The sequence below is a fragment of the Neoarius graeffei genome, chromosome 7 (genome assembly GCF_027579695.1).
Source record: "Neoarius graeffei isolate fNeoGra1 chromosome 7, fNeoGra1.pri, whole genome shotgun sequence".
NCBI classification, from domain to species: domain Eukaryota; kingdom Metazoa; phylum Chordata; class Actinopteri; order Siluriformes; family Ariidae; genus Neoarius; species Neoarius graeffei.
In genome coordinates this window covers 56,416,557-56,444,465 of record NC_083575.1, presented here as the reverse complement: position 1 = coordinate 56,444,465, position 27,909 = coordinate 56,416,557, and the positions used below count along the sequence as shown (strand labels likewise).

Here is a 27,909-nt window from a genome sequence, read left to right as displayed (position 1 = left end):
AAAATGAAAATATACTTTATCAGGACAAAATAAGACAAATTTTGTCAATATTAAATCTACTAGTATATTCAGTGTATGCACTATGCTCTTCCAAAAACAAACTCATCTCATGCTTTCAGTGCTAATGCCTGTAAAGCAATTAATAATGCTATTAAAACTATAAAACGTTTACGCTATTGCCAGGAGAGCATGAGTATGAATCCCAAAGGGGCCACAGCCATCCTTGGCCAGGAGCAAAGGGAGAAAAAAATGCTCTTTGGGTGGGAGGGATGGCATTAACCTCCCTGTCACTCACACAGAAACGAGCCAACTGTGGAGGGCTATAAACTCATGTCAGTGCAAGGAGATCAGATAGTGCTTTCCTTCTGGTGTGTTCAGCTGCCCTGTGATGCAGGTTTGAAAAGATGCAGTTGGCAGTTGTCTTCACGAGTCACAGAGGAATCATGCTTTAGCCCTCCTCCTCCACAGTTTGTAGCTGTTGTATAATAGGGAGCTGGCTTTTGGGTTGGAATTGTCTGGTCATCTAATTGTAGAGAAAATGGGGTGAAACTGTGAAATATAAGACATTAGAAGACAAATCAATCTGCATTAAATATTCATTACATAATCTACAGCTATTGTAAAATGAAAATATACTTTATCAGGACAAAATGAGACAAATTTTGTCAATATTAAATCTACTAGTATATTCAGTGTATCACTATGCTCTTCCAAAAACAAACTCATCTCATGCTTTCAGTGCTAATGCATGTACAGTATTCATATTCATAAATATTAATTCTTTCAGATTTAAATATTCATTGTTTGAGATGGCGGTTTTATCAGATATCAAAAAGACACTTCCAAATAGAATTTAATCTCTCTGTTGTTGTTTTATTTCTCCAATTATTACAAATGAGTTGATGAACACTTGAGTAAATGGATTATTAATGAAATGTGTAATACTCACTGTGTCCACATGGTGGAGGCTTTGGGTTATTGTAAACTGACAAATATTAATTTATCACACTCGCAATACTACAACCCCAGTTCCAAAAAAGTTGGAACGCTGTGTAAAACATAAATAAAAACAATGCGATGATTTGCAAATCCTTTTTGACCTATATCCAATTGAATACAATACAAAGACAAGATATTTAATGTTCAAACTGCTAAACTTTAATGTTTTTTGTACATATACACTCCTTCTGAATTTGATGCCTGCAATATGTTCAAAACAAGTTGGGATGGGGCAAGAAAAGACAGGGAAAATTGTGGAATGTTCAAAAAACATCTGTTTGGAACATTCTGCAGGTAAACAGGTTAATTGGTCCTTGGAAAGGCTCAGTCATTCACAAGCAAGAATGGGGCGAGGTTCATCACTTTGTGAAAAAAATCACATGAGCAAATAGTCAAACAGTTTAAGAACAACATTTCTCAAGTTAGAGTTGCAAGGAGTTTAGGGATTTCACCATCAACAATCCATAATATCATCAAGACTCAGAGAATCCAGAGAAATCTCTGCATGTAAGGAGCAAAGCCGAAAACCAACATTGAATTGCCGTGACTTTCGAACCCTCATTCCACTGTTGTCCCTAAACACGGTTCATAACTGCATCTACCATGCAAAGGGAAAACCATATATCAACAACATCCAGAAACACTGCCAAATTCTCTGGGCCTGAGCTCATCTGAGATGAACTGACACAAAGTGGAAACATGTCATGTGGCCTGATGAGTCCACATTTCGAATTCTTTTTGAAAATCATGGATGTCATGTCCTCCTACCTAAAGAGGAAAAGGACCATCCAAATTGTTACCAGTGCAAAGTTCAAAAGCCAGCATCTGTGATGGTATGAGGAGTGTTAGTGCCCATGGCATAGGCAATCTGTGTTGGAAGCATTAATGCTGAAAGGTACATACAGATTCTGGAGCTACATGCTGCCATCCAGTTGGCGTCTTTTTCAGGGATGTCCCTACTTTTTTCAGCAAGACAATGTCAAGCTACATTCTGCATGTGTTACAACTAGGGCTGCACGATATCAGAAAAATATGCGATATTCAATAACATGACTGAATATCTCGATATCGATATGTATCATGATAATTAAATATATAATGTTTTTCTTACCTCTACTCGCCGTTCTGCCCTGTCGTTGGTAGCTGCCACCACTGTTTTACATGTCTTGCAAAGTACCCGAGTTTGCAGTATGTCATCCCTCCTGAATCCAAAGTACTTCCAAATAGCAGACGTGCATTTTTTTTTTTGGAAACCAGTTCCTCCTCACACAAGTTTGTCTCACCACACTTGCTACCGCTCCCACCTTCCGCCATCACCACGAGGCTTTTACTTGTTTTGCAATAGGGGACGGAGTTATCCAGCAGCGCTTGTTGACATTCAAATGTGATTGGATGGCACAGAAAAATGTGCCTTTTATCGAAATTTAAGTAATTTTTGCGGTATGTGTATCGCAAACTATGATATCGCGATATGGATACTTTTTCGATATATTGTGCAGCCCTAGTTACAACAGTGTGGCTTCATAGTAAAAGAGTGGGGGTGCTAAACTGGCCTGCCTCTCTCCCACTGAAAATGTGTGGAGCCATGCGAAGTGCAAAATATGACAAAGAAGACCCCAAACTGTTAAGCAACTGCAGTCGTATATCAAAGCAAGAATGGAAGAAGAAGAAACCTTTATTTGTCACATGCACACTTCAAGCACAGTGAAATTCATCCTCTGCATTTAACCCATCTGAAGCAGTGAACACACGCACACACACCCAGAGCAGTGGGCAGCCACACTAGAGCGCCCGGGGAGCAGTCAGGGGTCAGGTACCTTGCTCAAGGACACTTCAGCCCAAGGCTGCCCCACGTTAACCTAACTGCATGTCTTTGGACTGTGGGGGAAACCGGAGCACCCAGAGGAAACCCACGTAGACACGGGGAGAACATGCAAACTCCACACAGAAAGGCCCTCGCCGGTCACTGGGTTCGAACCCAGAACCTTCTTGCTGTGAGGTGACCGTGCTAACCACTACACCACCCAGTGCAATACATGACAAAGAATACCCCAAACTGTTAAGCAACTGCAGTCATATATCAAAGCAAGAATGGGAACCAGTTTCACGCATAAAACTTCAACAATCATTGTCCTCAATTCCCAAACACTTACTGAGTGCTGCTAAAAGAAAAGGTGATGTAACACAGTGGTAAACATGCCCATGTCCCAACATTTTGGAATGTGTTATAGGCATGACAATCAGAATGAGTGTATATTTATGAAAAAAAAAAGGTTTTCAGTTTGAACATGAACTACCTTGTCTTTGTATTGTATTCAGTTGAATATAAGTTGAAAAAGATTTGCAAATCATTGCATTCTGTTTTTATTTACATTTTACACAGTGCCCCAGTCTTTTTTTTTATATCAGAGTAAATTAAAAATAAACATACTAGGGGTTTTTTATGTAATAATAAATGAGTTCTGAGTTACAGTTTCCAAATGGCAAAGTACATAAATTACATATAGCATATTATAAATTGCTGTAATCAGTAATAAAAGCAATGAAATTTACTAAGTAATGTTTTTGAAAAACGGGCGGCACGGTGGTGTAGTGGTTAGCGCTGTCGCCTCACAGCAAGAAGGTCCTGGGTTCGAGCCCCGGGGCCGGCGAGGGCCTTTCTGTGCGGAGTTTGCATGTTCTCCCCGTGTCCGCGTGGGTTTTCTCCAGGTGCTCCGGTTTCCCCCACAGTCCAAAGACATGCAGGTTAGGTTAACTGGTGACTCTAAATTGGCCGTAGGTGTGAGTGTGAATGGTTGTCTGTGTCTATGTGTCAGCCCTGTGATGACCTGGCGACTTGTCCAGGGTGTACCCCGCCTCTCGCCCATAGTCAGCTGGGATAGGCTCCAGCTTGCCTGCGACCCTGTAGAAGGATAAAGCGGCTAGAGATAATGAGATGAGATGCATTTAAAATCCCTAAAGACATTTACTTTAATCCTTTAGGAACGTCAAACTAAAACAAAATACTTGAATTGGCTGAAGGCAGAATTTCACAGTCTCACATGCACTTGTAAGCATAAAATGAGAAAATACAAGTTGTCTGAGCTCCATAAGGGTGGTTACATTTAAAGCACACAAAATGGTTCTGACAATCTACTGCTTTTAATCACTCAACTTATGTTGTCTTCTGTGAGCAAGTGAAAAATGTCCTTAGGCCATGAACCTCTGGTGCTATTAGGTGAAAGAGACTGTCTAAGGCCCTGTCCACACGGCAACGGATTCAGGTGAATCTGATAAAATTGTTTATTGTTTCGGCCTGGCGTCCACACGGCACCGGCGTTTTGGGTGCCCCAAAATGATATTTTTTGAGAATGGGTTCCAGAGTGGAAAAATCTGGCAACGTTGCCGTTGCGAAGTCGTCTGGATGAGTAGAACGGATTTGTTTACGATGATGTCACAACCACATAACTAGAACAAGCAGCACTCTCTCTGTTTTGTATGAACCACTGCATTGCATTCACTTTTGTATACAGCTTTTCTTTTAAATAAACAAGTAACTGAACCATTTCTTGAATTTCTTTTTTTTATTGGATAAGACTGCTTTTCAAAACGTTCACACACAATATAAAAAGTTATATAAATTATATAAAAATCCTTTTCAAAATGTTCACACACAATAAGAAAATTAAGTTATATAAAACTATGCACACTAATAAAACTAATTTGTACACACAGAAGGCACGATTTCCTCGCATAGTCGCAGCCATCTTCTTGTTGTTGTTGTGTGTTTGTTCCTGAGAGTGCTTCACGCCGGGTAGAAGAAGGGGTTTATGCGCATGCGTCCTACTTCTTCTATTGTTCTGGTGTCTCCGATGGGACCACCTTACAGCGCACGTAGAGGTGTGGCATGTGTATTGCATCATTTTCAGCAAGCGTTGCGTTGCCATATGTACCTGATATTTTACTGATCCGTTGCCCATGTGGACGCGATATTTTTTTTAATAAAATCTCGTTGCCGTTGTCGTGTGGATGTAGCCTAAGTGTGGTTGTACTGTATCTTCTCTTTACACTCACACTTTATTAGGAACACCTGTAATCCTGTTCATCCATGCAATTATCATGTAACAGCAGCACAATGTGTAAAATGCTAATACAGGTCAAGAGCTGTAATTGACATCCACATCAAACATCAGAATAGGGAAAATTTGATCTCAGTGACTCGTTGGATGGTTTCAATTGGTCTTTTTTCCAACCTTCAGTTGTCCAGTTTCAGTGAGCCTATACCCATTGTCACCTCAGATTCCTGTTCTTGGTGGAACCCAATGTAGCCTTCTGCTGTTCTAGTCCATCCTCCTCAAGGTTTGATGTGTTGCATATTCTGAGATGTTTTTATGCTCATCATGCTTGCAAAGAATGGTTATTTAAGTTATCACAGACTTCCTTTGTTTGTTTTGCACCATTCTTTGCAAACTTTGAAGACTCTTGTCCATGAAAATCCAAGGATATCAGTAATTCTTGAAATATTCACATTCAGAAATTTGATGTGAATCTTAACTGAAGTTCTTGACTTGTATCTGCATGATTTTATGTTTCTGCCACATGATCGGCTGATTGGATAACTGCATCAATGAACAGGTTTTCCTATTAAAGTGGCTACTGAGTGAATGTATATCATCAGAGTAACTTCTACATACTAGTGCATCTCAAAAAATTAGAATACCATGAAAAAGTTCCTTATTTTCATAATTTAATTCAAAAAGGTAAACTTTCATATATTCTATATTCATTACATGTAAAGTGAAATATTTAAAGCCTTTTTTTTGTTTTAATTTTGATGATTATGGCTTATAGCTCATGAAAATCAGAAATCCAGTATCTCAAATTATTAGAATATTCCCTAAGATCAATCAAAAAAAGGATTTACAATACAGAAATGTCCAACTTCTGAAAAGTATATTCATTTATACACTCAATACTTGGTTGGGGCTCCTTTACCATGAATTACTGTATCAATGCGGTGTGGCATGGAGGTGATCAGTCTGTGGCACTGCTGAGGTGTTACTGAAGCCTAGGTTGCTTTGATAGTGGCCTTCAGCGTATCTGTATTTTTGGGTCGGGTGTTTCTCATCTTCCTCTTGACAATACCCCATAGATTCTCTATGGGGTTCAGGTCAGGCAAGTTGGCTGGCCAATCAAACACAGTAATATTATCATCAGCAAACCATTTGGTAGTAGTTTTGGCACTGTGGGTAGGTGCTAAGTCCTGCTGGAAAAGGAAATCAGCATCTCCAAAAAGCTCATCAGCAGATGGAAGCATGAAGTGCTCTAAAATCTCCTGGTAGATGGCTGTGTTGACTTTGGACTTGATAAAATACAGTGGACCAACACCAGCAGATGACATGGCACCCCAAATCATCACAGACTGTGGAAACTTCACACTGGGCTTCAAACACCTTGGATTCTGTGCCTCTCCACTCTTCCTCCAGACTCTAGAACCGTGATTTCCAAATTAAATGCAAAATGTACTTTCTTCTGAAAAGAGGACTTTGGACCACTGAGCAACAGTCCATTTCTTTCTCTCCTTAGCCCAGATAAGACACTTCTGACATTGTCTCTGGCTCAGGAGTAGCTTGATATTAGGAATGCGAAAGTTGTATCCCCTTTCTTGAAGATGTCTGTTCGTGATGGGTCTTGATACATTGACACCAGCCTCAGTCCACTCCTTGTGAAGCTCTCCCAAGTTCTTGAATCAACTTTTCTTGACAATCCTCTCAAGACTGCGGTCATCTCTGTCGCTTGTGCACCTTTTCCAGCCACCCTTTTCAGCAATGACCTTTTGTGGCTTACCCTCCTTGTGGAGGGCATCAGTGATCATCTTCTGGACAACAGTCAAGTCAGCAGTCTTCCCCATGATTGTGGTTGTGTGTACTGAACTAGACCGAGAGATACACTGTGTTCATACTGTTGTACTCAAACTCGAAATGAAATATTCTAATATTTTGAGATGGGTTTTTTTTTAATGTTTTTGTACTGTATGCCATACTGATTAAAATTAAAATAGAAAAATGCTTGAAACATTTTAGTTTATGTGTAATGAGTCTATAATATATAACATTTTCACTTTCTTAAATAACTGATGGAAAATATTGAACTTTTTCACAATATTCTAATTTTTTGAGATGTACTAGTATATGTTTAGATGTATATACAGTGAGAGTGGTGTCTGTTTTAAAGTATCTTCTAAAATACTAATATATCCTAATATTTTCTTTAATACTCAAGTATCCAGATGGTAACGTGCTTTTCCTGCTTTACGTTTGTGACACACTGTGATATGATCACATTATTGTAGCATTAATGAATTTATGCTTCACACAGACAAATAAAAACAATCCAGAACCACTTTCTGTGGCACTTTTTTTGATCCATCATCATTCATCATAGCAAAAGGAAAACATTTAATTGACTTTGAAAGAAAGGGAGTTCATTATTGAGGCAGAGATGACAGGCGTTTCAGTCACAAACACTGCTTAGCTGGCTGTTTCAATAGGAATAGTATTTAAGTGACCAATTACAGCGATGCTTGGACATTAGTTTGAGCAACTAATCAGAATGTCAGTAATAGTCCATGCACTTTGTATTTAAGTTCAATAGTGAAATAACTTAAAACAAACATTAAAAAGAATAGTGATCTTGTCAGATGAGTTGTCCTTCACCATATTCTCGACAAGTGCAGATCTAAAAGTTTTACCCTTGCTGACATGGTCTGGGTCCATTTTCCCCTTAGAGGGACGTGTTGCATCTAAACATGATTTTTCTTTTTCTGACTGATCATCTTAAACCTATGATGAAACATTTCTATCCTGATGGGACCCTTTCAGGATGACAATGTCTCCATCCACAGGGCACAAGGGCTTACTGACTAGTTTGAAAATGGTCTAAATGATATGCTACAGTCTTCACAATCATTAGATCTAAACCCAACTGAACACTTATGGGAAATTTTGGACTGAGGTGTTAGATAGCGCTGTCTACCACCATCATCAAAATACTAAATTGAAGGATTATCTTTTGAAAGAATGGCGTTCATCTCTCTACAATTCCAGGAACTTATAGAATCTGTGGAAAGATGCATCTGAGCTGTTTGGTGGATACTGGATGATGATCCAACACCTTGCTAAGACAACTTTATGTTGTTTTTTCCTTCATTACCCATCTATACACTGTATGGACAAAAGTATGTGGGCACCTGAGTGTTGAACATCCCATTCCAAAACCATGGGCATTAACACAGAGTTGCTTTCCCTTTGCTGCTATAACAGCCACCAGTCTTCTGGGAAGGCTTTCCACTAGATTTTGGAACATGGCTGTAGCAGGAGCACAGATTTATGCCCGCTCAGAGGTCATGCACTGATGTTAAACGAGAAGACCTTGTGCTCATCTGTCATTCCAAGACATCCCAAAGGTGTTTAGTTGGTTTGAGGTCAGGTTTCTGTACAGGCCACTTGAGTTCTTCCAGTCTAACTTTGGTAAACCATGTCTGTGTGGGTCTCACTTTTTGCACAGAAGGCCCACATAATATGGTTGTTATGGTCCGATGTCCACATGCTTTTGGATGTATAGTGTGTATATCTGGCTCTGAACCTCCTCTGCAATGCCTAAATCATTTCCACAAAATTTTAGTGAAGAAAGCCTTTAGCTGGTTTTAGATATTTTTATAGATTATACGATTTCATGTGGTTGAAAAATGTAAAGAAACACAAAAGCTAACAGGTGTTTTAAATCGACACTAGAGGCCTGCCAAAAAAAACCCCAAGGACATTTGATCAAGTTAAAGAAGTGAGAGAAATGAACAATTTCTATACACAGTTCAGTGTAGTAGTAGTATAAATATGCACATCAATTTTGCACAACCACTGTTCTTTTTCCACACAGTCTTTTATTTGTAAATAATAAAAATGAACTCTTGAATATAAAACATACACATTTGAGTAACATCTGTTGTACAAACAAGAAATGTTGCAGTGAATACTTTCTATTCTGTTTCAGTGGGACACATGAATTGTAAACAATCAGTATCCTTGAGTAATACTGACAAAGGAAAGAAGTCTGCCATAACGGACATGAAAAGTAAACTTTTTTTATATATCAAAACAGGATCTCATGGACTTTGTTCTAATGCTGTAACAGATAATCAGAGGTCCCAATTATAGTGATTATTTTATAGCCACGTATAGCTCAAAGAATCAGAAACTCTGGAGGTGTCCTTTCTCAGCCTTTGTTCCATTCAATGGAATGCATTAGTCTATTCGGATGGGGCCACTTTGTAAATATAAGTAAACCTCAAAGCAGACTCATATTTACAAGTATGTGCATGGTTGTTTCTGTTTGCAACTTTTACTTGGATACACTCTTTTATTTATATATATATATATATATATATATATATATATATATATATATATATATATATATATATATATATGCTGTTTTAATTTTCATATATTATAATCATTTTCCATATATAGATTGCTCTGGTTTTATACACATTATCTAGCTCAGTTCTAGCCCCACAGTAGTAGACTACAGAGAACACCAACATCTTCAGTAAAAATGAGGGCCTCATGTTTGCTCAGTACTACAGTACAGAACTTATTTATCCATAGGGTAAAAAAAGAAAACAATTCAAAAACTCCTCATAGACATTCTGCCCCAAAATGAGGGCTGTGTGCATGGCTGAACTTGGCCAAATGCCCACACATGGAATGAATGGCTTCATTTTATTGGTTAATCTATTAATATCAAGTACGAGCAAACTGTACAAGTACATGCAACATACAAGCTGGCCTACAGTATGTGGAACTAACACACATTTATTTTAGTCTCTTTTTTCTCATCTGTCTTGTTTTACAAAATGTGCATGCAGCTTGGAACAGTTCCAGAGTCATGCTGTTGCCCATGTTGGGAAGAGAAGGTGGCAAGATTTGGGAGGTCACCATCTCAGGCCATCTTCTAAACCACCTCTCACTTACTATCATGTTCGTCCAGATGCTCGGGAAGGACTTGATTTCTTTATTATTTTTTTTTTCTTACAACTTAAACTACTACAAAATTAAAAAATGCAAAAATAGCTGATGATAATTTGGGATGTTTGAATCTTCTTGAAAAATTTGGTTTAAAAAAATCAAGCATTTTTGCTTGCTTCAAAATAACTCTACTTGGATAGAAATTCAGTTACGGGCAGGTCCCAAAGACAGAATGAACTACGTCAAATAAAGTGACTGGCTATTACCCATGTGCATGGTGCCTGTCCATAGTGACCAGTTCTCTATTTACTCTCAAGAGCACAAATTATATCTGTGGGCCAGTTAACTGGGGGGCCAAATGTATTAGTGTATTTACGTCATTTGGCTATTCTTTTAATCCCCTAGCCAGGCTGAAATGAACATCACTCCCTGGGGTCTACTGCATGTGGTTTTGCATCTTCCTTTAGGCTTATACGACACAACTGTCAGAATGAGCCGTGGGTTCACACTCTACAAGATGTGTCTGTGTATCAAATACATGAGAAAGTAAAAAAAAGGCAAAGCAGTCAGTCATAACTGCTGTAAACAGACAAAGGTTTTCAAGTTGGCCTCTCCTCTCACACACACACACCTGATCTGAGTCAGTGACACACTGACGTGAGGAGAGGCCCTGCTCTCAGCATTCGTGAGGAGGAGTGGAGATTCTGAGAAGACTAAGACTTGCCCTTTAACCCCTGACCTCAGGCCTCTCCTCTGCAGAGAGGCTTCCTGTACAATTTGGCCAAGGGAGGGGCAGCATTGTCTTCACTCTCACCGATCCACCATCACACCTCTGTCTTGCACACTCTCACACACTCCTTATATGGTTAGAAAACAGCTCCTAAATGTTACCGATTGGCAAGAAGCACTCAGGCAACCAGCACCACGGTCGGCTCCTCTCTCTCTCTCTCTCTCTCTCTCTCTGTCAGCCACAGCGGATTGCTTTCAGCTGCTCATCATTCCCTCTTTTAATTTGGGCTCGCTCATCATCTCAGCAACATGGCTAAAACAAACAGAACATGCAGTAAGGATCGGAGTGGATCAAGGGAAATCTCAGCAATCCAAAGGCCAAAAATAAAAGAGAGGAGAAGTGATTGTCAGGCTCCAGCAAAGCTTTGATCGTGATTCTGTCCATCTGCCTGGCTGCCCCTCTGGCGTTGTATTTTTTTGCCATGGGCCGTTGCTCTATTCGGGCATGTTTTATCTCATGTCCTGTCTCCTGTTCATTAGGTCCTGACGCCTGTTGGCCCTGATTCGAGTGATGACTGGGAAGCACGTCGAGTGAGAGGAGCTAGCGTTGGGTCCACCAATGAGGATGGGGGAAACAGTTTATACCAGCCAATCACTGTACTAGAAAGGTCCAGCTCTTCTAAAAGGATCTGTGCAACTCCCATAAAGCATTTGTGGTCCATGCGTCCATAGTCGCCCCACACTATTACCTGTCAGAGAAAACACAACTCACACGATTTTAAATTTTTACATAAACCAAAAACCATGTAAGAAAGTATAGATAAACTCCTACACTTCTACCTCGCATTTTCTTACCTGCAGAACTTTACCCTGCGGACTCTCCTCAAACAGCAGTGACTGCTGATACAATGGGTCAAGTGTTTTTCGTGCAATCTTGGTTTTCTTTTTGGCTTTGCATGCTCCATTATCCAGCAAGTAGACCTTGACATATGGAGCTGTGGACAGCAAACACTGTCATCAAATCAATGAGACAGTAAAAAAGAATAAAACAACACTCTTTGTCGTAACTCTTTGTCATGTACTGTAAACATTTCCAAGCTGGCTTCCACTCTAACACACTCTTAATCTGAGTCAAAAACAGTATGCGAACACTTTTACCTGGCAGCGATTTGGATCCGGGTTTGGGGGTAAGGCCACGTGCCCTGATCACCTCCACCTCCAACTGCCCCTTTTTATCCATTAAGCCGATCTGAACATCTCCTGAAGCACACAATAATGGACATGAGGATCTTTCTATATTTTTGGAACTTGGATTGACAGAAAGTAGTTTGTTTTTTCAAGTTTACTTTATCCAGGTTTATTCAGTTCATTTTTTTCCACATTAAACTCTGGGATGAACACTAACCCATAGAGGGTGTTGCTAGTGTTTGCCTCCCCACTAGCTGTGCAGGTCCAAGGCCATCGAGGAAGTCACTGAACTGGCTATCAGCCCCTAACCTCATCCCTGAGAAGATCAGACTAAAAGAAAAAAGAAAAAAAAAGTCCACACAAGGTCAAAGCCATCAGATATTCCTATCCTTGTGGGGACATTTGGTCCCCACCAAAATATAAAAACATGCCCATACACACAGACAATTCTTCAACTTTTCTGTTTCAGTTCTTACAGTTTTGTGTCAACAGTACGTAAGAGACACAAGTTAATTGAGATGTGAATGGAGATGCTAAAAACAGTTTAGTGAGACAATAATTTAAAATATGTCTAAGATAAATATGCCTACAGCAAGCTTCCATCATGATATTACTTGATTACTAGCATTTGTTTACTATAATTCCAGAGCCACCAATAATGATCTATAAAATGCACTAGAAAATGTTGAGAGCTGAACTCTGTACATTTGTGAACAGCAGACCTTTATTAAGTGCGGTATGTAAACCATGTCCTGTGCTGCGGCCCCTCAAACGCAGACGATATTTCCTCTGAGACCAGCACAATTTCCATGAGCTAACTCCAACTGGAATGTCTGAGAGCAGTGCCAGCCAGTATAATGCTACCATATAAGAGGCCTAAGTGATACCCCTATTTTATACAAATCAGCGTGTAATTAGCTTTAAATCACATGGTCACTTCAATTTTGTGCTTTGTCAGGCTCTGCCTTGGATTGCTGAGGGTCGGTGTGACCGGCCACTCCACTCTACAGTGAGCAATAGCTGTTCTGTTCTTACTCAGCCTAGAACCCTGCTGAGGCCCATCTGCACAGATGATGGATATTTTAATTATCAGAGGGGTGGAAGGCTCACCATCTGGCTCCAAAAATGGAGCTGCTAAAACAATGGACATATTAAGTGTGCAAATCAGTGCAAAAATAGCCTACCTTAAGCTTTTTTTCCATGAGCTTATCTTCTGAACAATACATCTGTCCGAAAGATTTACACTACCCACTCGATCCAAGATCCAAGGTTAAAAAGTCATTAGGTATTCTTACTGTTTGACCATTAAAAAAAAAAAAAACACTACACTGGTCTTTAGAGTGGGGTCCAGGGACCCCCAGGGGTCCGTGAATCATAGAAAGGGGGAGCCTTAGACACCCACCATTATCAAATTTACTTTTATTATTGAGTCCTTAAAGTGTATGTAATGCCTTATTGTCTCATCTCATCTCATTATCTCTAGCCGCTTTATCCTTCTACAGGGTCGCAGGCAAGCTGGAGCCTATCCCAGCTGACTACGGGCGAAAGGCGGGGTACACCCTGGACAAGTCGCCAGGTCATCACAGGGCTGACACATAGACACAGACAACCATTCACACTCACATTCACACCTACGGTCAATTTAGAGTCACCAGTTAACCTAACCTGCATGTCTTTGGACTGTGGGGGAAACCGGAGCACCCGGAGGAAACCCACGCGGACACGGGGAGAACATGCAAACTCCACACAGAAAGGCCCTCGCCGGCCCCGGGGCTCGAACCCAGGACCTTCTTGCTGTGAGGCGACAGCGCTAACCACTACACCACCGTGCCGCCCATGCCTTATTGTAATGCTTTAAAATTATATATAAAATTAATAACAACCAAAATTAATTAATAAAGCAGGGGGGAAAATAATATTAATTATTTGTTATTTTATCATCAGGCACAAAACTATCAATAAATAGCAGCTTCTGGATCCCGGAAAACGGCAGCCTTGCCTCAGGGCTAATCTTGCATGACGTTGCACATGGAACCCCGGTTATCTGGGTCATCTCGGTTCATCTGACTCCATACTTGTTTACTTGCTGAAATTGAATATTGTTGTTGGAATCTTACAAAAATAACAATGGGAAAGCGCTGCGTTGTGTTTGGATGTTCAAATCCATATACAACAGGACATTCAGTTCACGAATTTCCGAGAAATGACACTAATCTAAAGCGACAGTGGGTGAGGTTTGTGCAAACAAAGCGGGCAGATTTCGTGTCACCTCCTAATAATAAATCTGGTTCATCAAGTTTTCATCACCACCAGAATGACCACATGGGAATTCATCTCATCTCATCATCTCTAGCCGCTTTATCCTGTTCTATAGGGTCGCAGGCAAGCTGGAGCCTATCCCAGCTGACTACGGGCGAAAGGCGGGGTACACCCTGGACAAGTCGCCAGGTCATCACAGGGCCGACACATAGACACAGACAACCATTCACACTCACATTCACACCTACGGTCAATTTAGGTGGGGTTTACATTAGCCCGTATCAGCGGATCATCAGATTAACGTTTTTAAAAACGATTAGCGTGCACACAACAACACCAATACACGATTCGTGTGCACACAGCAACGCCAATACACGGATACGCTAATCACATGACTAATTCAGCACGTAAGTTGAAATGTGTCAGTGCGGCTCATCGCTTCCTCCTCAGCGGCTGCGCTCCAAATCACTCCGCCCTGAACAGCGAGTGCCCTCTGGAGGGTGCGCACTCCGGCCCTGTGCAGCTCACAGAGCGCGCGAGTGAAGAGCACGAGCAGTGATTCGGAACTGAGCCGCTGTGTGTGTGATCTCAGTGCATGTCGGGCATGCGCGTCACTTACCACTTGCAAGTGGAAGGATGGCAAGCCTAAAGACAATCATAACTACACAATGGGCAGTATTTGCATCAGTATTTGCAGTATTTTCATACTTTTATACTCTTTAATGAAAGGTGATACAAGGCGGAAGTCCGCGCCGTTTTTCAGCAGTCGCGTCACACGACCAACGCCAGCGAATCAGGAAGGTGGATGTCACAGTGACGTTGTCCAATGACGACGCCAGCTAGAGCTCAGCACAGCGTATCCGCATATTCTCAATGTTTACACAGCACCGGACCAGACACGATCTGGATTGAATGCGTGGACCCTGGCGGATTCCCGTTTCCCGGCGTTTCCAGGCGTTTTAATGTAAACGGACAGTGCATCCGCGAAGAAAACGAGACAGATACGGTCTAATGTAAACTTGGCCTTAGAGTCACCAGTTAACCTAACCTGCATGTCTTTGGACTGTGGGGGAAACCGGAGCACCCGGAGGAAACCCATGTGGACACGGGGAGAACATGCAAACTCCACACAGAAAGGCCCTCGCTGGCCACGGGACTCGAACCCGGACCTTCTTGCTGTGAGGCGACAGTGCTAACCACTACACCAACGTGCCGCCCCACATGGGAATTATTGGAGCAAAAAAGAAACCCACTGATTTAATAAATGACATTTGATCTGACATTTGGACAGTTCATCGATTCCCCTATTATCGCCCACTTCATATTTATTTTCAATAATTACACTGAATAAGTGTACGTTTTAAAGGTTATATTTCTGCATTTATTGAGGTACATGCAAATATTTTCCTTATATTTTGCAGTGGCCAACTTAGAATAAAAATCCACAAACCAATCTGTGTTTCCATTTCTCTCTGGCTGGTGGTGCACTATCGGCAGTGAGTGGGACTGTCATGAACTGAGTGAACTGGTATCTGTTTCTCATCTTGGGGGCTCAAAAAGATAATTATTTACTCTAGAATGTCCTTGATAATCATCTGCCCCTTCATCCAACATATAAGAATCCCAATCACTTTCAGAATTCTATATCAAGACTGGTCTAACCACTGCTGTGCGCATGAACGAAATTGATACCTGGATTGTTACACGTGTGACGTCATGCACCCCTTCGGGATCTTCCAGTTCAGTCTCGGTAGAGTCCATGAAAATTGGCTGACTTTATTGATTTTCTGTTAATTTATGGCCTTTTGGATCAGCTATGGTTCGAAAACATATGGTCAATCAACATAATGATTGTTGCTTTGTACAAGGAAAAAAAGTGTGGTTTAGGGACATTAAATACACTTTCAAGTTATTAGTGGGTTTCACTGGTCACCTGAATTGAACAGGTGTAATCCAAACTTCAGTAAGTCAAAAATAAATCAGCCTATAAATACCGTCAACGTGGATCAAATGTATTTTGACTTCAAATACTATAAAAAGTTCTCTGGCACCAATAAACAGCTAAGACATCACTGTATACTTTAAAATAATGAGCCTAATATTTGAGTAGTTAGATTTTGCTTGGAGGCGGTCTGTGGAATTAATTTTACAGTTTTATAGGATAGAAAAATTCTGAGAACCCCTGGGACAGAGAATCAGAAATCAGAGGAGAATTTGTAGTGCACATGTGTTGTGATACTGACTTCCCCTCAGAGCTGTAGCTGTTCATACTGCCATCAGTGGACTCGCGACTGGCCTGGCGAGCCATTGCATTGCGGGGATACTCCACTGCCATGCCAGTCTCCTGACTCCTCTGGATCTGGCTCGAGCCTTTTGCCTTCTTATTTGCTGCTTCTACAGAGAAATAGTAGACAAGAAAATCTTTACATTACTCAGATTACTAGACAAACATTTCTCACATGAAAAGGACACCGACAGAGAATTGGTACGTTTGAAAAAGAGAAATATACAATAGCTTTTTGCCAAAGAAGTCGATTGCTCCCACTGTTGGCCTTACTCATTGAAGAGGAAATATTGCTGTCTGAGACAAGATGCTTTGGCCACATTGACTATAACCATCTCCTGCTGGATAGCATGGGGTGCTGTCTTCACTATTTATGGCCTTTTGATGGATTGCAGATGGCTGGAAAATGCCAGGAAGTCATGCTGACTGGGTGTTAAATACAACTGAGGTATGTCACACATCCAGTTGGATATTTTCACCTTACATAAATGTGCTACCAGCTGCTGGTTCTGATGAGAGGTTCACATAAACCTGTTTTTGCTGTTTGGACTAGAGCTAGCAGATAATGTTTATAAGAAGGAAAAAGCCTGGCAAATACTAAACTACAGGAACAAAACCTAAACTAATTTCCCAAAAGGTACTAACTCACTCACTTTCAGTAAATACTTATACTGATCAAGGTCACAGTGGATCAGGAACCTATCCTTGGAATGCTAGGCGTGAGGCTGGAATACGCCCTAGATGGTATGCCAGTCCATTGCAGGGCACCAAACATACATTCACACCTAGCAGTAATTTATCATAGCCAATCCATATACTGACTGCGACCTGGCCTAGTGGTTAGCATGTCCGCCTCTCAACCAGGAGATCGCGAGTTCTTTTTGCAGTTGGGTCATACCAAAGACCATCATAAAAATGGTACGTACTGCCATCTGGCAAGGCACACTACAATACAGATGCAAGTGAGGAGTCAAACTCTCGTGGTTACCAGAGGACTAGCCCCTCCACTGTAACCCTAGCTGTGTAGTAGGTGAGAGGCTGAGGGCTATTGAAACAGAGATTGGCATCGCCCAGGGCTCTGGTTAGTACTGGGACAGGAGACTGCCTGGGAAGACCAAGTCCTGGCACGGGAAGGACTCTGACTTTGAATTCACATACTGCCATGTTTTTGGATGGAGGAAAGAAACCAGAGAACCCAGAGGAAATCCACATGGACATGGGGACAACATGCACAGAAACTCCACACAGACAAATCTGAGACCATGGTGTTAAGAGACACCAACACTACCGACCACACCACCCACTAAAATCTACTTTACTGTAACACATAATTATGAGGAAATCAAACTTTCACCAATGCTCTACTGAATGAAACCTAGTCAGACAGCCAAGTAGCGTAACTGTCATCACTACTCTACTACCCAGTAGTATAGCTGTATTATTTCTTTGCATTGGATTGAAAATAAAGATATAGAAAGAATAGAAGATGTTGTCTGCTAGCTAACCAATAGAAAGCTACAGAGAGCAGAACATTTGCTGCACACCACTGCAGCCCTTTAAAAGACTGATTTATGGAACCTCTACTACTCTGTCTGATTTATCACCAGGCCTTTTAAGATCTTGTCCAGGGGCTTGGCAGGTACATAGTCCAAGAACTTTTTTTCAACCATCCCTTTTTAATTTGTTTCTTTTTTTCTGATATCCATTTATTAAACCATAAATAGACAGCACTTAAAATATGGGATTTTAAAAGATATCAGATTCAACTTCAAAGGAATTTGTCTGCATTACATCTGATTAGGATCCAGGGTTCACCTCGAGCTGACAGAGTTAAATCCTGCCAATGTTAACAGAAAAAAATCCTGCCATTCTCAGCAGCTCCAACTCTCACAGGCTTATAGGTCATAACATCCATATCCAGCCTGCTGACATCGTATCTACTGTAATGACACAGAATATGGAGTATTTGACAAATGCCACCAAAGCAAGGGTGTAAGAAATTAAGAGGGCGAGCGAGACAGAGAAAGAAAGACAGAGACACTCAGAGAGAAAGATAGATTACTAGTGCTACTGTAACCAACTCTGCAGTTGCTGTTGTTCAGGACTCGTGCGTCATCACATACTTCATGTCCTTACATAATACTACCTGTCTTAAACTATAACCACTTTCATAATCTAGAACATTGCATAATAATAGTAATTACCTATATGTTTTGAATATTTTTGAGCAAATTATTTTAAATATTTAAAGCTCTCAGGATGATCTATTTAGTAATAAGACATCTTACGCAAATATGAAGTGTCTTAATTCATACAAATCACACAAATCCATTTTCCAGATCAGACGCAAGTCCAGCATTACCAAAATTTCTAATGAGGTGAAAATATCCACAGTTGAACTCTGATGTCAAGGACCAAATAAAACAGTTTGATCGCTGTTGTATTACTCTGAACACTTAAACAAAATCTACAGTAATGTCTGTTCACGCAAAACAGCTCTCTCATCGGCCATATATGGCATGCACAACTTTAAGAGACACAGAGCAACAAAAGGAATGTGTCTTTAGACAAGAGCAGTTGCTATAAAGGTGTGTGTGTGTGTGTGTGTGTGTGTGTGTGTGTGTGCGTGCGCACCTGTTTGGCTAAGCTGAGAGGTGCTCCTACTGCGTCGTGAGGGAATACCCACAATGGCCACCACACGAGCGCTAAGACTGGAGCGCCGCTTCTTCCCTCCTGTCCCCAGTGTTCCCAAAGCAGTGTCTGACTGGCTGCCATCTGTGCGCTCTAGAGTGAAGATTTCTCCGCTCACACTCGTGCTCTTCAACATGCTACGGCTGGACGGGTGAACATGGCGGCTAACACACAAAGAGAGAAGAGCTTGAATAATTCCACAAAGTTGGTAAATGCTCTCTGGCATGACCGATTCATAGTAATCTACTCAGAACTAGTGGACTAGCTTTTAGGTCTATACTCCAGCACAGTAGGTTCTTCTTCTTCAAGATTGCAGAAGAAGGACAGTTAAAGACTGTCAAAATTATGGACATTTTAACAGTCCATTATTGATGTGTGTAGGGCATTTTAAACTTGGTGGAGCCCATCACTCTCCAAGATTGATCGATGGACAATTTAGAGTAGTCAGTTAACCTGTAACTGCATGTCTTTGGACTGTGGGGGAAACCGGAGCACCTGAAGGAAACCCACACAAACACGGGGAGAACATGCAAACTCCACACAGAAAGGTCCCTCGTTGGCCATGAGGTTTAAACCTGGAACCTTCTTACTCTGAGGCGACAGTGCTAACAACTGTGCCACCTGCACAGTAGGTTGTAGTAGGCTAACTGCAACTATGACTATAAGGTTAAAGTGCAATATGTCAGCTTCAGTTTAAAGGTAATTACATCCAGGTCAGCTTAGGAAAAGCTAACAATCTGCCAGACCATGAAGGATCGTGTTCGTGGATGAAAGAAAAGTACTATAGTTCCTTAAAATGAAGAAGTGATGAATAAATCCGGGCTAATTTATATAAGGCTATTTGGTAACACCTTCTATGAAGCTCATATTAATATATCATTAGATAACGTGTTGACAATTCTTTGTACTGTAAGGTGAAACTGATTCTATATACGCATTTATTAAACTTTATAATAATGCCCCATAAAACCATAATGTTCCATAAAGAATTCTTTGATAATTATGACATTGTAAAAATTTAAATGTTTTATAACTGTGAATAAATGTTACAGTTGCTTTATAATTATGCAGAAGTACACCACATGGTATTATAATGCGTAGTGAGGCTTGTGTTACAACATGATTATAATTTATCATGGAATTATTTAGAGCACATTATTAGAGTTTTATGAGGCACCATTACAGTTAAAAAATGCTTAGAAAGAATCATTACCACTTACCAATAAAAAATTATGAGCACAGTTATAATTGTGATTGTGGGCTTCAGAGAAAGTGTTAGTGCTTTTTTAAAGTTTATAAATATTTCCATTTTGAATACACATTTACAAAAAGAGGCTGTCATCACCACACAGCCTGCAGTTAATACTGCCAAGAGGCCCCAGAGAATTATTAAGAACTGGAGGGAGGGGGCATAAATAATCTACGCTTACATTTTTTTTTCAATTGTGAACAACAGTGGAAAAATGGAACAAAAAGCACAATACTGATTGTGTAGGGGTTTTTTTTTTTGTGTGTGTGTGTGTGTGTGTGTGTGTGTGTGTGTGTAAAGACACTGACCTGAAGTGACTCCTGGGCCGCTCTGATTGGATGGACATGTAGCTGGTGCTACTGATCCGTGAGGCACTGCTGGCACGAGAGATGGCTGACACGTCACTGACATCACTGTCTGAGGATTTATGGGATACATTATCACAGCTCCGATGCTGCTCTTTATAAAGCTGTAACAGAACAGAAAACATGCAGAAGATACAGTACAAGTTTTAAGTACAGATAAGACAGAGAGAAATAAAAAAAAATAAGAATAAAAGTAAAAAACTATAATGGGATGTATATAAATATTAAGGACAAACATGGTATAAAGATGGGCCTGACAGCAGTGTGAGGAACGATAGGAGATGTTACCTCTCGTTTGTTCTTGAGCACCCTCTCCAGGTCCTGGCTGGTACTGGAGGGAGCTGGTGTCCTGTAGGAATGTACTTTCATCTGCCGTGTTCGCTCCTCTGAAGCAAGAGCTGAAATAAACAAACACAAACAAGAGCATTTGATCAGACTTCTACAGTACATTCAGCGCACATTTATAGTGATGTAAATTCTGCTATTTATTCATGCCACATTGAAATCTTATATTATTCAAGGTTATGGCCACAAAAATTGTATTTATATGAAATTAAAAAAAAATAAGGAATGGAATAAAAGCATGGCACTGTGCTTTACCTTGTTCTACACTACTGCTTTTAGCGGGGACTTGGGGTAACTGTCGGCCTCTGCGTGATGAGGAGGAAGTTCCTGCCGATGAAGAGTATGCTGTGCTGGCATGTGGATGAACCCTGGAAATGATGGAAAAGGAAACAAATGAACAAAAAAAAGCAAAAATTGTCTTACATATACAAACACTGTTGATAAGACATAAAAGAGATTTACATAACGTATTTTTCAGTTAAAAAAGAAGTTTGGACACCACTACTCATTTGTAGTTTCTTCTGTATTTTTGACTATTTTCTACATTGTAGAACAATACTGAAGACATCAAAACTATGAAATAATATCTGGAACATATATGCCATTAGGGGCGGCACGGTGGTGTAGTGGTTAGCGCTGTCGCCTCACAGCAAGAAGGTCCTGGGTTCGAGCCCCGGGGCCGGCGAGGGCCTTTCTGTGTGGAGTTTGCATGTTCTCCCCGTGTCTGCGTGGGTTTCCTCCGGGTGCTCCGGTTTCCCCCACAGTCCAAAGACATGCAGGTTAGGTTAACTGGTGACTCTAAATTGACCGTAGGTGTGAATGTGAGTGTGAATGGTTGTCTGTGTCTATGTGTCAGCCCTGTGATGACCTGGCGACTTGTCCAGGGTGTACCCCGCCTTTCGCCCGTAGTCAGCTGGGATAGGCTCCAGCTTGCCTGCGACCCTGTAGAAGGATAAAGCGGCTAGAGATAATGAGATGAGATGAGATATATGCCATTAGGGGCGGCACGGTGGTTAGCGCTGTTGCCTGACAGCAAGAAGGTCCAAGTTCGAGCCCCATGGCTGACGAGGGCCTTTCTGTGCGGAGTTTGCATGTTCTCCCCGTGTCTGCGTGGGTTTCCTCCGGGTGCTCCGGTTTCCCCCACAGTCCAAAGATATGCAGGTTAGGTTAACTGGTGACTCTAAATTGACCGTAGGTGTGAATGTGAGTGTGAATGGTTGTCTGTGTCTATGTGTCAGCCCTGTGATGACCTGGCGACTTGTCCAGGGTGTACCCCGCCTCTCGCCCGTAGGCAGCTGGGATAGGCTCCAGCTTGCCTGCGACCCTGTAGAACAGGATAAAATGGCTAGAGATAATGAGATGAGATACATGGAATTATGTGGTAAACAAAGAAGTGTTAAAAAAAACAAAATATGTTTCCTATTTTAGATTGTTCAAAGTAGCTAGCGTTTACCTTGATGATGCTTTGTACACTATTGGCATTATCTTAACCAGCTTCATGAGGTAGTCACCTGGAATGCTTTTCAATTAACAGGTCTGCCTCGTCAAAAGTTAATTAGTGCAATTTATTGCCTTCTTAATGTGTCTAAGATCAAACAGTAAATATTAAATAATAAAAATACAATAAATAACCCTATTCCACAACTGTAGTAATCCATATTATGTTAAGAACTGCTCAACTAAGGAAAGAGAAAAGACATTCATTACTTTAAGACATAAAAGTGTCTTTTAATGAATAAAAATAAAGAAAATCATTGCATTAGAAGGTGTGTCCAAACTTTTGACTGCTGGTGATAGTTTATTATTCCCCCCTTGTAAAGGTGAGTAAAAAGGGTTAGAAAAAAAATCCATCTTTTGATAAACTAGCTTCATCTCACACTGAAAAAAAGAAAAAAAAATCCAACCTTTAATTGAAATACATTTATTCAAAGAAAAACAAATCCCTGATCAAAAAATATTATTTTCAACAAAAACACGTGTAGGAACTTTCAATCTGTAATCCATGACTTTCTGATTAACTGGGGAGCAAATATGAGATGACACAGAGGCCAACATCCCTTAATCATCCATGAACATGTGAAAGATAAGAGATCACTTAAACCAAATGAGGGAGAAATGTGCTGACCTTCATAAGTCAGGGAATGGTTATTAGAAAATAGCTACTCGCCTGAAAATGCCCATTTCTACTGTTAGGACAATACTAATTAAAAAAAAAAAGTGGACACCAACTTTTAACAGTTACAAACTTGCCTGGAAGAAGACCCAAGTTTACTTTGCCCCCACATACGGTGAGGAGGATGGCAAGAGAGGCAAAAATCCCCAAGGATCACTGTTGGGTTTCCAAGTCTCCAAAACCACCACCAGACGCCACCTCCATGCCAACAGATTATTTGGAAGCTACATCAGAAAAAAGCCTTTTCTGTCAGTTAACCACAAATGTAAGAGCCTGAACTTTGTGAAACACTACTACAACTTTGACTGGAACCAAGTTCTATGGTCTGATGTAACAAAAAAAATGGAGCTTTTTGATAATAAACACTCAAGGTGGGTTTGGTGTAAAAAGAAGGATGGCTATAATGAAAAGAACCCGATCCCAATTGTAAAATATGGTGGGGGTTCTGTGATGTTTTGAGGCCGTTTTCCCTCCAAAGGCCCTGGAAACCTTGTTGGGGTACATGGCATCATGGACTCCATGAAATACCAGGACATTTTAAATCAAAATCTGTCTGCCTCTGCCAGGAAACTAAAACTGGGTCATAACTGGATCTTCCAGCAGGACAATGATCTGAAGCATTTGTCCAAATCAACACAAAAATGATTAACTGACCACAGAATCAAGCTTCTGCCATGACCATCTCAGTCCCCTGACCCGAACCCCATTGAAAACCTGTGGGGTGAGCTGAAGAGGAGAGAGCATAAGAGAGGGCCGAGGTCCCTGGATGATGTGCAGAGATTGTGTAAAGAGGAATGTCTCAGACGCCCTGATCTGTATCTCCAACCTTATAAAATGTTATAGGAGAGACTCAGTGCTGTTTTACTGGCAAAGAGAGGTCATAGAAAAGTATTAAATGCAGGGTTGCCAATAATAGTGGCACATGTGGTTTTATTAAAAATAATTATTTCTTGATGAGAGATTTGTTCTTCTCTGAATAAATTTATTCCAATTAAAGGTTGCTGTTACCTCATTTTTTCAGTGTGAGATGAAGCTACTTCATCAAAAGGTGGATTTTTTTCTAACGCTTTTTACTCATCTTTACAAGGGGGGCCAATAATTATGGAGGGCACTTTCCCACATTTAGAACACATTTATTTTCTTATCTACACCCAACAGGAACAAAACACAGCACATTACTACAATAAATACTATGATGTCGATGCTGCACCAATGTCTGCTTGATCTTTAATGAAGGTTAAAATTAGTTGGACCTTTCAGATATGTTAACAGTAGGAGCAAATGGGAAATAAGAACAATAAGAGGGGGAAGAAAGGTGTTAGAGACAGAAATAGTGAAAGCACAAGAAACAGAAGTGAAAAGAATAAGACCCACAGTGTATAACAACAAATCCAGGACAATCTACAGTTTTTTGGTGTAATAGCAATAGAGCAGAAGGCAAAATTAGACAATGCAGAAAGAGAAAAATTACTGGAAGATGTAAATGGGTGTTTGTGTATAGATATATTTCAGAATTCAGGGAGCACTCTGTGCCTACTTTAGGGCTATAATCTAGGGCTGTGGTAACCCGAATCATATCACCTTACCCAGTTGGGGCAGGGATACCTTCCTTCCTCTCAAGCTCTTTACAACAGAGACAGACTGTGTACTTCAGACCATAATGGAAAGCATGTAATATGTAAGAAAAACATGATAAACAGAAAATGAAGCCAAACAGAAAAATGTAAACGCAAAGCATAGACAAGCTAAAAGCAGACAAACCGATTAAGAAGAATACAAAGGACAGTGAAGTAAAAAGAAGGAAACAGAACCATTAATAAAACTCTGAAGCCCACTACATTTTTCATGCATAAATATATTATTTGAAATGTATCTGTGTTTAAATATAACTGAACTGAATGCTCAATTTGCAAAGAGAAAATACTAAACACAATAAAAAAAAAACAATGATCTTACATTAATGTATAACAGCAGCTGCACATAGACACAAAATAAATGGAGAGAAGTGCTTTCTATATCAGCATGTTGTGTATGGAGTATCATAACAGGGTGGTAATGAAAAATATGGTATGGTACTGTATGACTCCTTACCGCTCACTGTCAGATTTTTTCTTGCAAGCTTTCTGACAGCTAGGCTCATCCAGAATTCTTGGCTGCCTATGATTTGTAAATGATTAAAGCAAAACAGAAATAAAAGGATGAGAGGAAAATACTGAGTAAATGATGATGATGAAAGGAAATTCTGTGTAATGCTGTGCGTGTGTGTGTGAGACTTGAACAAGAATATAATTTAGTTAATCTAGTTTATCCTCTGTGTGGCCAGTATACCTCTGTGCCCCAGGCCTTGCACTGAGGTGGTTTACTGTCTCCTGAGTAGGAAAAATAGGCTCCAAAATCCAGCTGATGTGTGTGATCAAATCAGAGACACGTAGATGACACAAAGAGATGGAGAAACAAAGACACAGACCCACAAAAATGATTACAGAAGGGATGAAAGACAAGGCTTCACTTTAAAGTTACACTTTAAAGACAAGAAAAAGGAGCAATGAAATGGGAAATGACAAGCAATATACAGTATATATACTAGTGCATCTCAAAAAATTAGAATATTGTGAAAAAGTTCAATATTTTCCGTCAGTTATTTAAGAAAGTGAAAATGTTATATATTATAGACTCATTACACATAAACTAAAATGTTCCAAGCATTTTTCTATTTTAATTTTAATCAGTATGACATACAGTACAAAAACATAAAAAAAAAACCATCTCAAAATATTAGAATATTTCATTTCGAGTTTGAGTAAAACAGTATGAACACAGTGTATCTCTGTCTAGTTCAGTACACACAACCACAATCATGGGGAAGACTGCTGACTTGACTGTTGTCCAGAAGATGGTCACTGATGCCCTCCACAAGGAGGGTAAGCCACAGAAGGTCATTGCTGAAAAGGGTGGCTGGAAAAGGTGCACAAGCAACAGGGATGGCCGCAGTCTTGAGAGGACTGTCAAGAAAAGTTGATTCAAGAACTTGGGAGAACTTCACAAGGAGTGGACTGAGGCTGGCGTCAGTGTATCAAGACCCATCACGAACAGACATCTTCAAGAAAGGGGATACAACTTTCGCATTCCTAATATCAAGCTACTCCTGAGCCAGAGACAATGTCAGAAGTGTCTTATCTGGGCTAAGGAGAGAAAGAAATGGACTGTTGCTCAGTGGTCCAAAGTCCTCTTTTCAGATGAAAGTACATTTTGCATTTAATTTGGAAATCACGGTTCTAGAGTCTGGAGGAAGAGTGGAGAGGCACAGTTTGAAGCCCAGTGTGAAGTTTCCACAGTCTGTGATGATTTGGGGTGCCATGTCATCTGCTGGTGTTGGTCCACTGTATTTTATCAAGTCCAAAGTCAACACAGCCATCTACCAGGAGATTTTAGAGCACTTCATGCTTCCATCTGCTGACGAGCTTTTTGGAGATGCTGATTTCCTTTTCCAGCAGGACTTAGCACTTACCCACAGTGCCAAAACTACTACCAAATGGTGTGCTGACCATGATATTACTGTGTTTGATTGGCCAGCCAACTTGCCTGACCTGAACCCCATAGAGAATCTATGGGGTATTGTCAAGAGGAAGATGAGAAACACCCAACCCAAAAATACAGATACGCTGAAGGCCACTATCAAAGCAACCTGGGCTTCAATATGGCAAAGAAGCAGTGCCACAGACTGATCACCTCCATGCCACACCGCATTGATACAGTAATTCATGGTAAAGGAGCCCCAACCAAGTATTGAGTGCATAAATGAATATACTTTTCAGAAATTGGACATTTCTGTATTGTAAATCCTTTTTTTTTGGTTGATCTTAGGGAATATTCTAATAAATTTGAGATATTGGATTTCTGATTTTCATAAGCTATAAGCCATAATCATCAAAATTAAAACAAAAAAGGCTTTAAATATATCACTTTACATGTAATGAATATAGATATATGAAAGTTTACCTTTTTGAATTAAATTATGAAAAAAGGAACTTTTTCATGGCATTCTAATTTTTTGAGATGCACTAGTATATATGTCCAAATGATCATCAAATTCCCATAAGGATGTTGATCCACACAGCAAATAAGGATATACACTCTAAGGGATTTACTCCGATCCCAAATTAGGACTGTAAGTTTTGGACACATTTATGGACATCTTTACAATCTGTCTAAAAAATATTACACCTTAGCAAGTGAAAATCTTGAATAAAGGAAAAGTTATCAAATATTTCTCTTAATGAAATTATTAAATAAGAAATATAATACCATTAAACCTATTTTGAGACATATTCACAAATTTCACGCTTAAAATTATCTTATTCATTTGGCAGATTATTTAATTTCTTTCTAGAAATAAATCCTTGAAATAAGCAAAATGATCAGCCAAAACAATAAGACAATTTCAAGCTTGAAATGAGCAATATATACAATCTGAATTCCAAAAATGTTGGGACACTGTGTAAACTGTAAATAAAAACAGAATGTGATAATTTGCAAAATCATGGAAACCCTATATTTCATTGAAAATAGTACAAAGACAACATATCAAATGTTGAAATGGAGAAATCTTATTGTTTTTTGAA

General features: G+C 40.1%; 1 protein-coding gene and 1 long non-coding RNA gene across 2 annotated transcripts in view; one reads left to right on the top strand and one right to left on the bottom strand.

Annotated features, from left to right (window-relative positions):
* Positions 1-21,174, top strand: part of LOC132889484 (uncharacterized) — a 28,995-nt gene extending 7,821 nt beyond the window's left edge. The window contains exon 3 of the long non-coding RNA XR_009655069.1: positions 20,705-21,174. This is a non-coding gene — a long non-coding RNA (uncharacterized LOC132889484). The remainder of the gene's footprint in view (positions 1-20,704) is intronic.
* LOC132889483 (regulating synaptic membrane exocytosis protein 1-like) overlaps positions 10,618-27,909 on the bottom strand; it is a 134,793-nt gene continuing 117,501 nt past the window's right edge. Inside the window, exons 22-32 of the mRNA XM_060926034.1 lie at positions 25,616-25,687; positions 25,379-25,444; positions 21,370-21,482; positions 21,058-21,167; positions 20,713-20,873; positions 19,099-19,319; positions 16,424-16,574; positions 12,139-12,251; positions 11,892-11,993; positions 11,589-11,728; positions 10,618-11,482 (exon numbers count right to left, since the gene is read on the bottom strand). Of these exons, the coding sequence (XP_060782017.1) occupies positions 11,270-11,482; positions 11,589-11,728; positions 11,892-11,993; positions 12,139-12,251; positions 16,424-16,574; positions 19,099-19,319; positions 20,713-20,873; positions 21,058-21,167; positions 21,370-21,482; positions 25,379-25,444; positions 25,616-25,687 (1,462 nt within the window). The 3' untranslated portion in view covers positions 10,618-11,269. The remainder of the gene's footprint in view (positions 11,483-11,588; positions 11,729-11,891; positions 11,994-12,138; positions 12,252-16,423; positions 16,575-19,098; positions 19,320-20,712; positions 20,874-21,057; positions 21,168-21,369; positions 21,483-25,378; positions 25,445-25,615; positions 25,688-27,909) is intronic.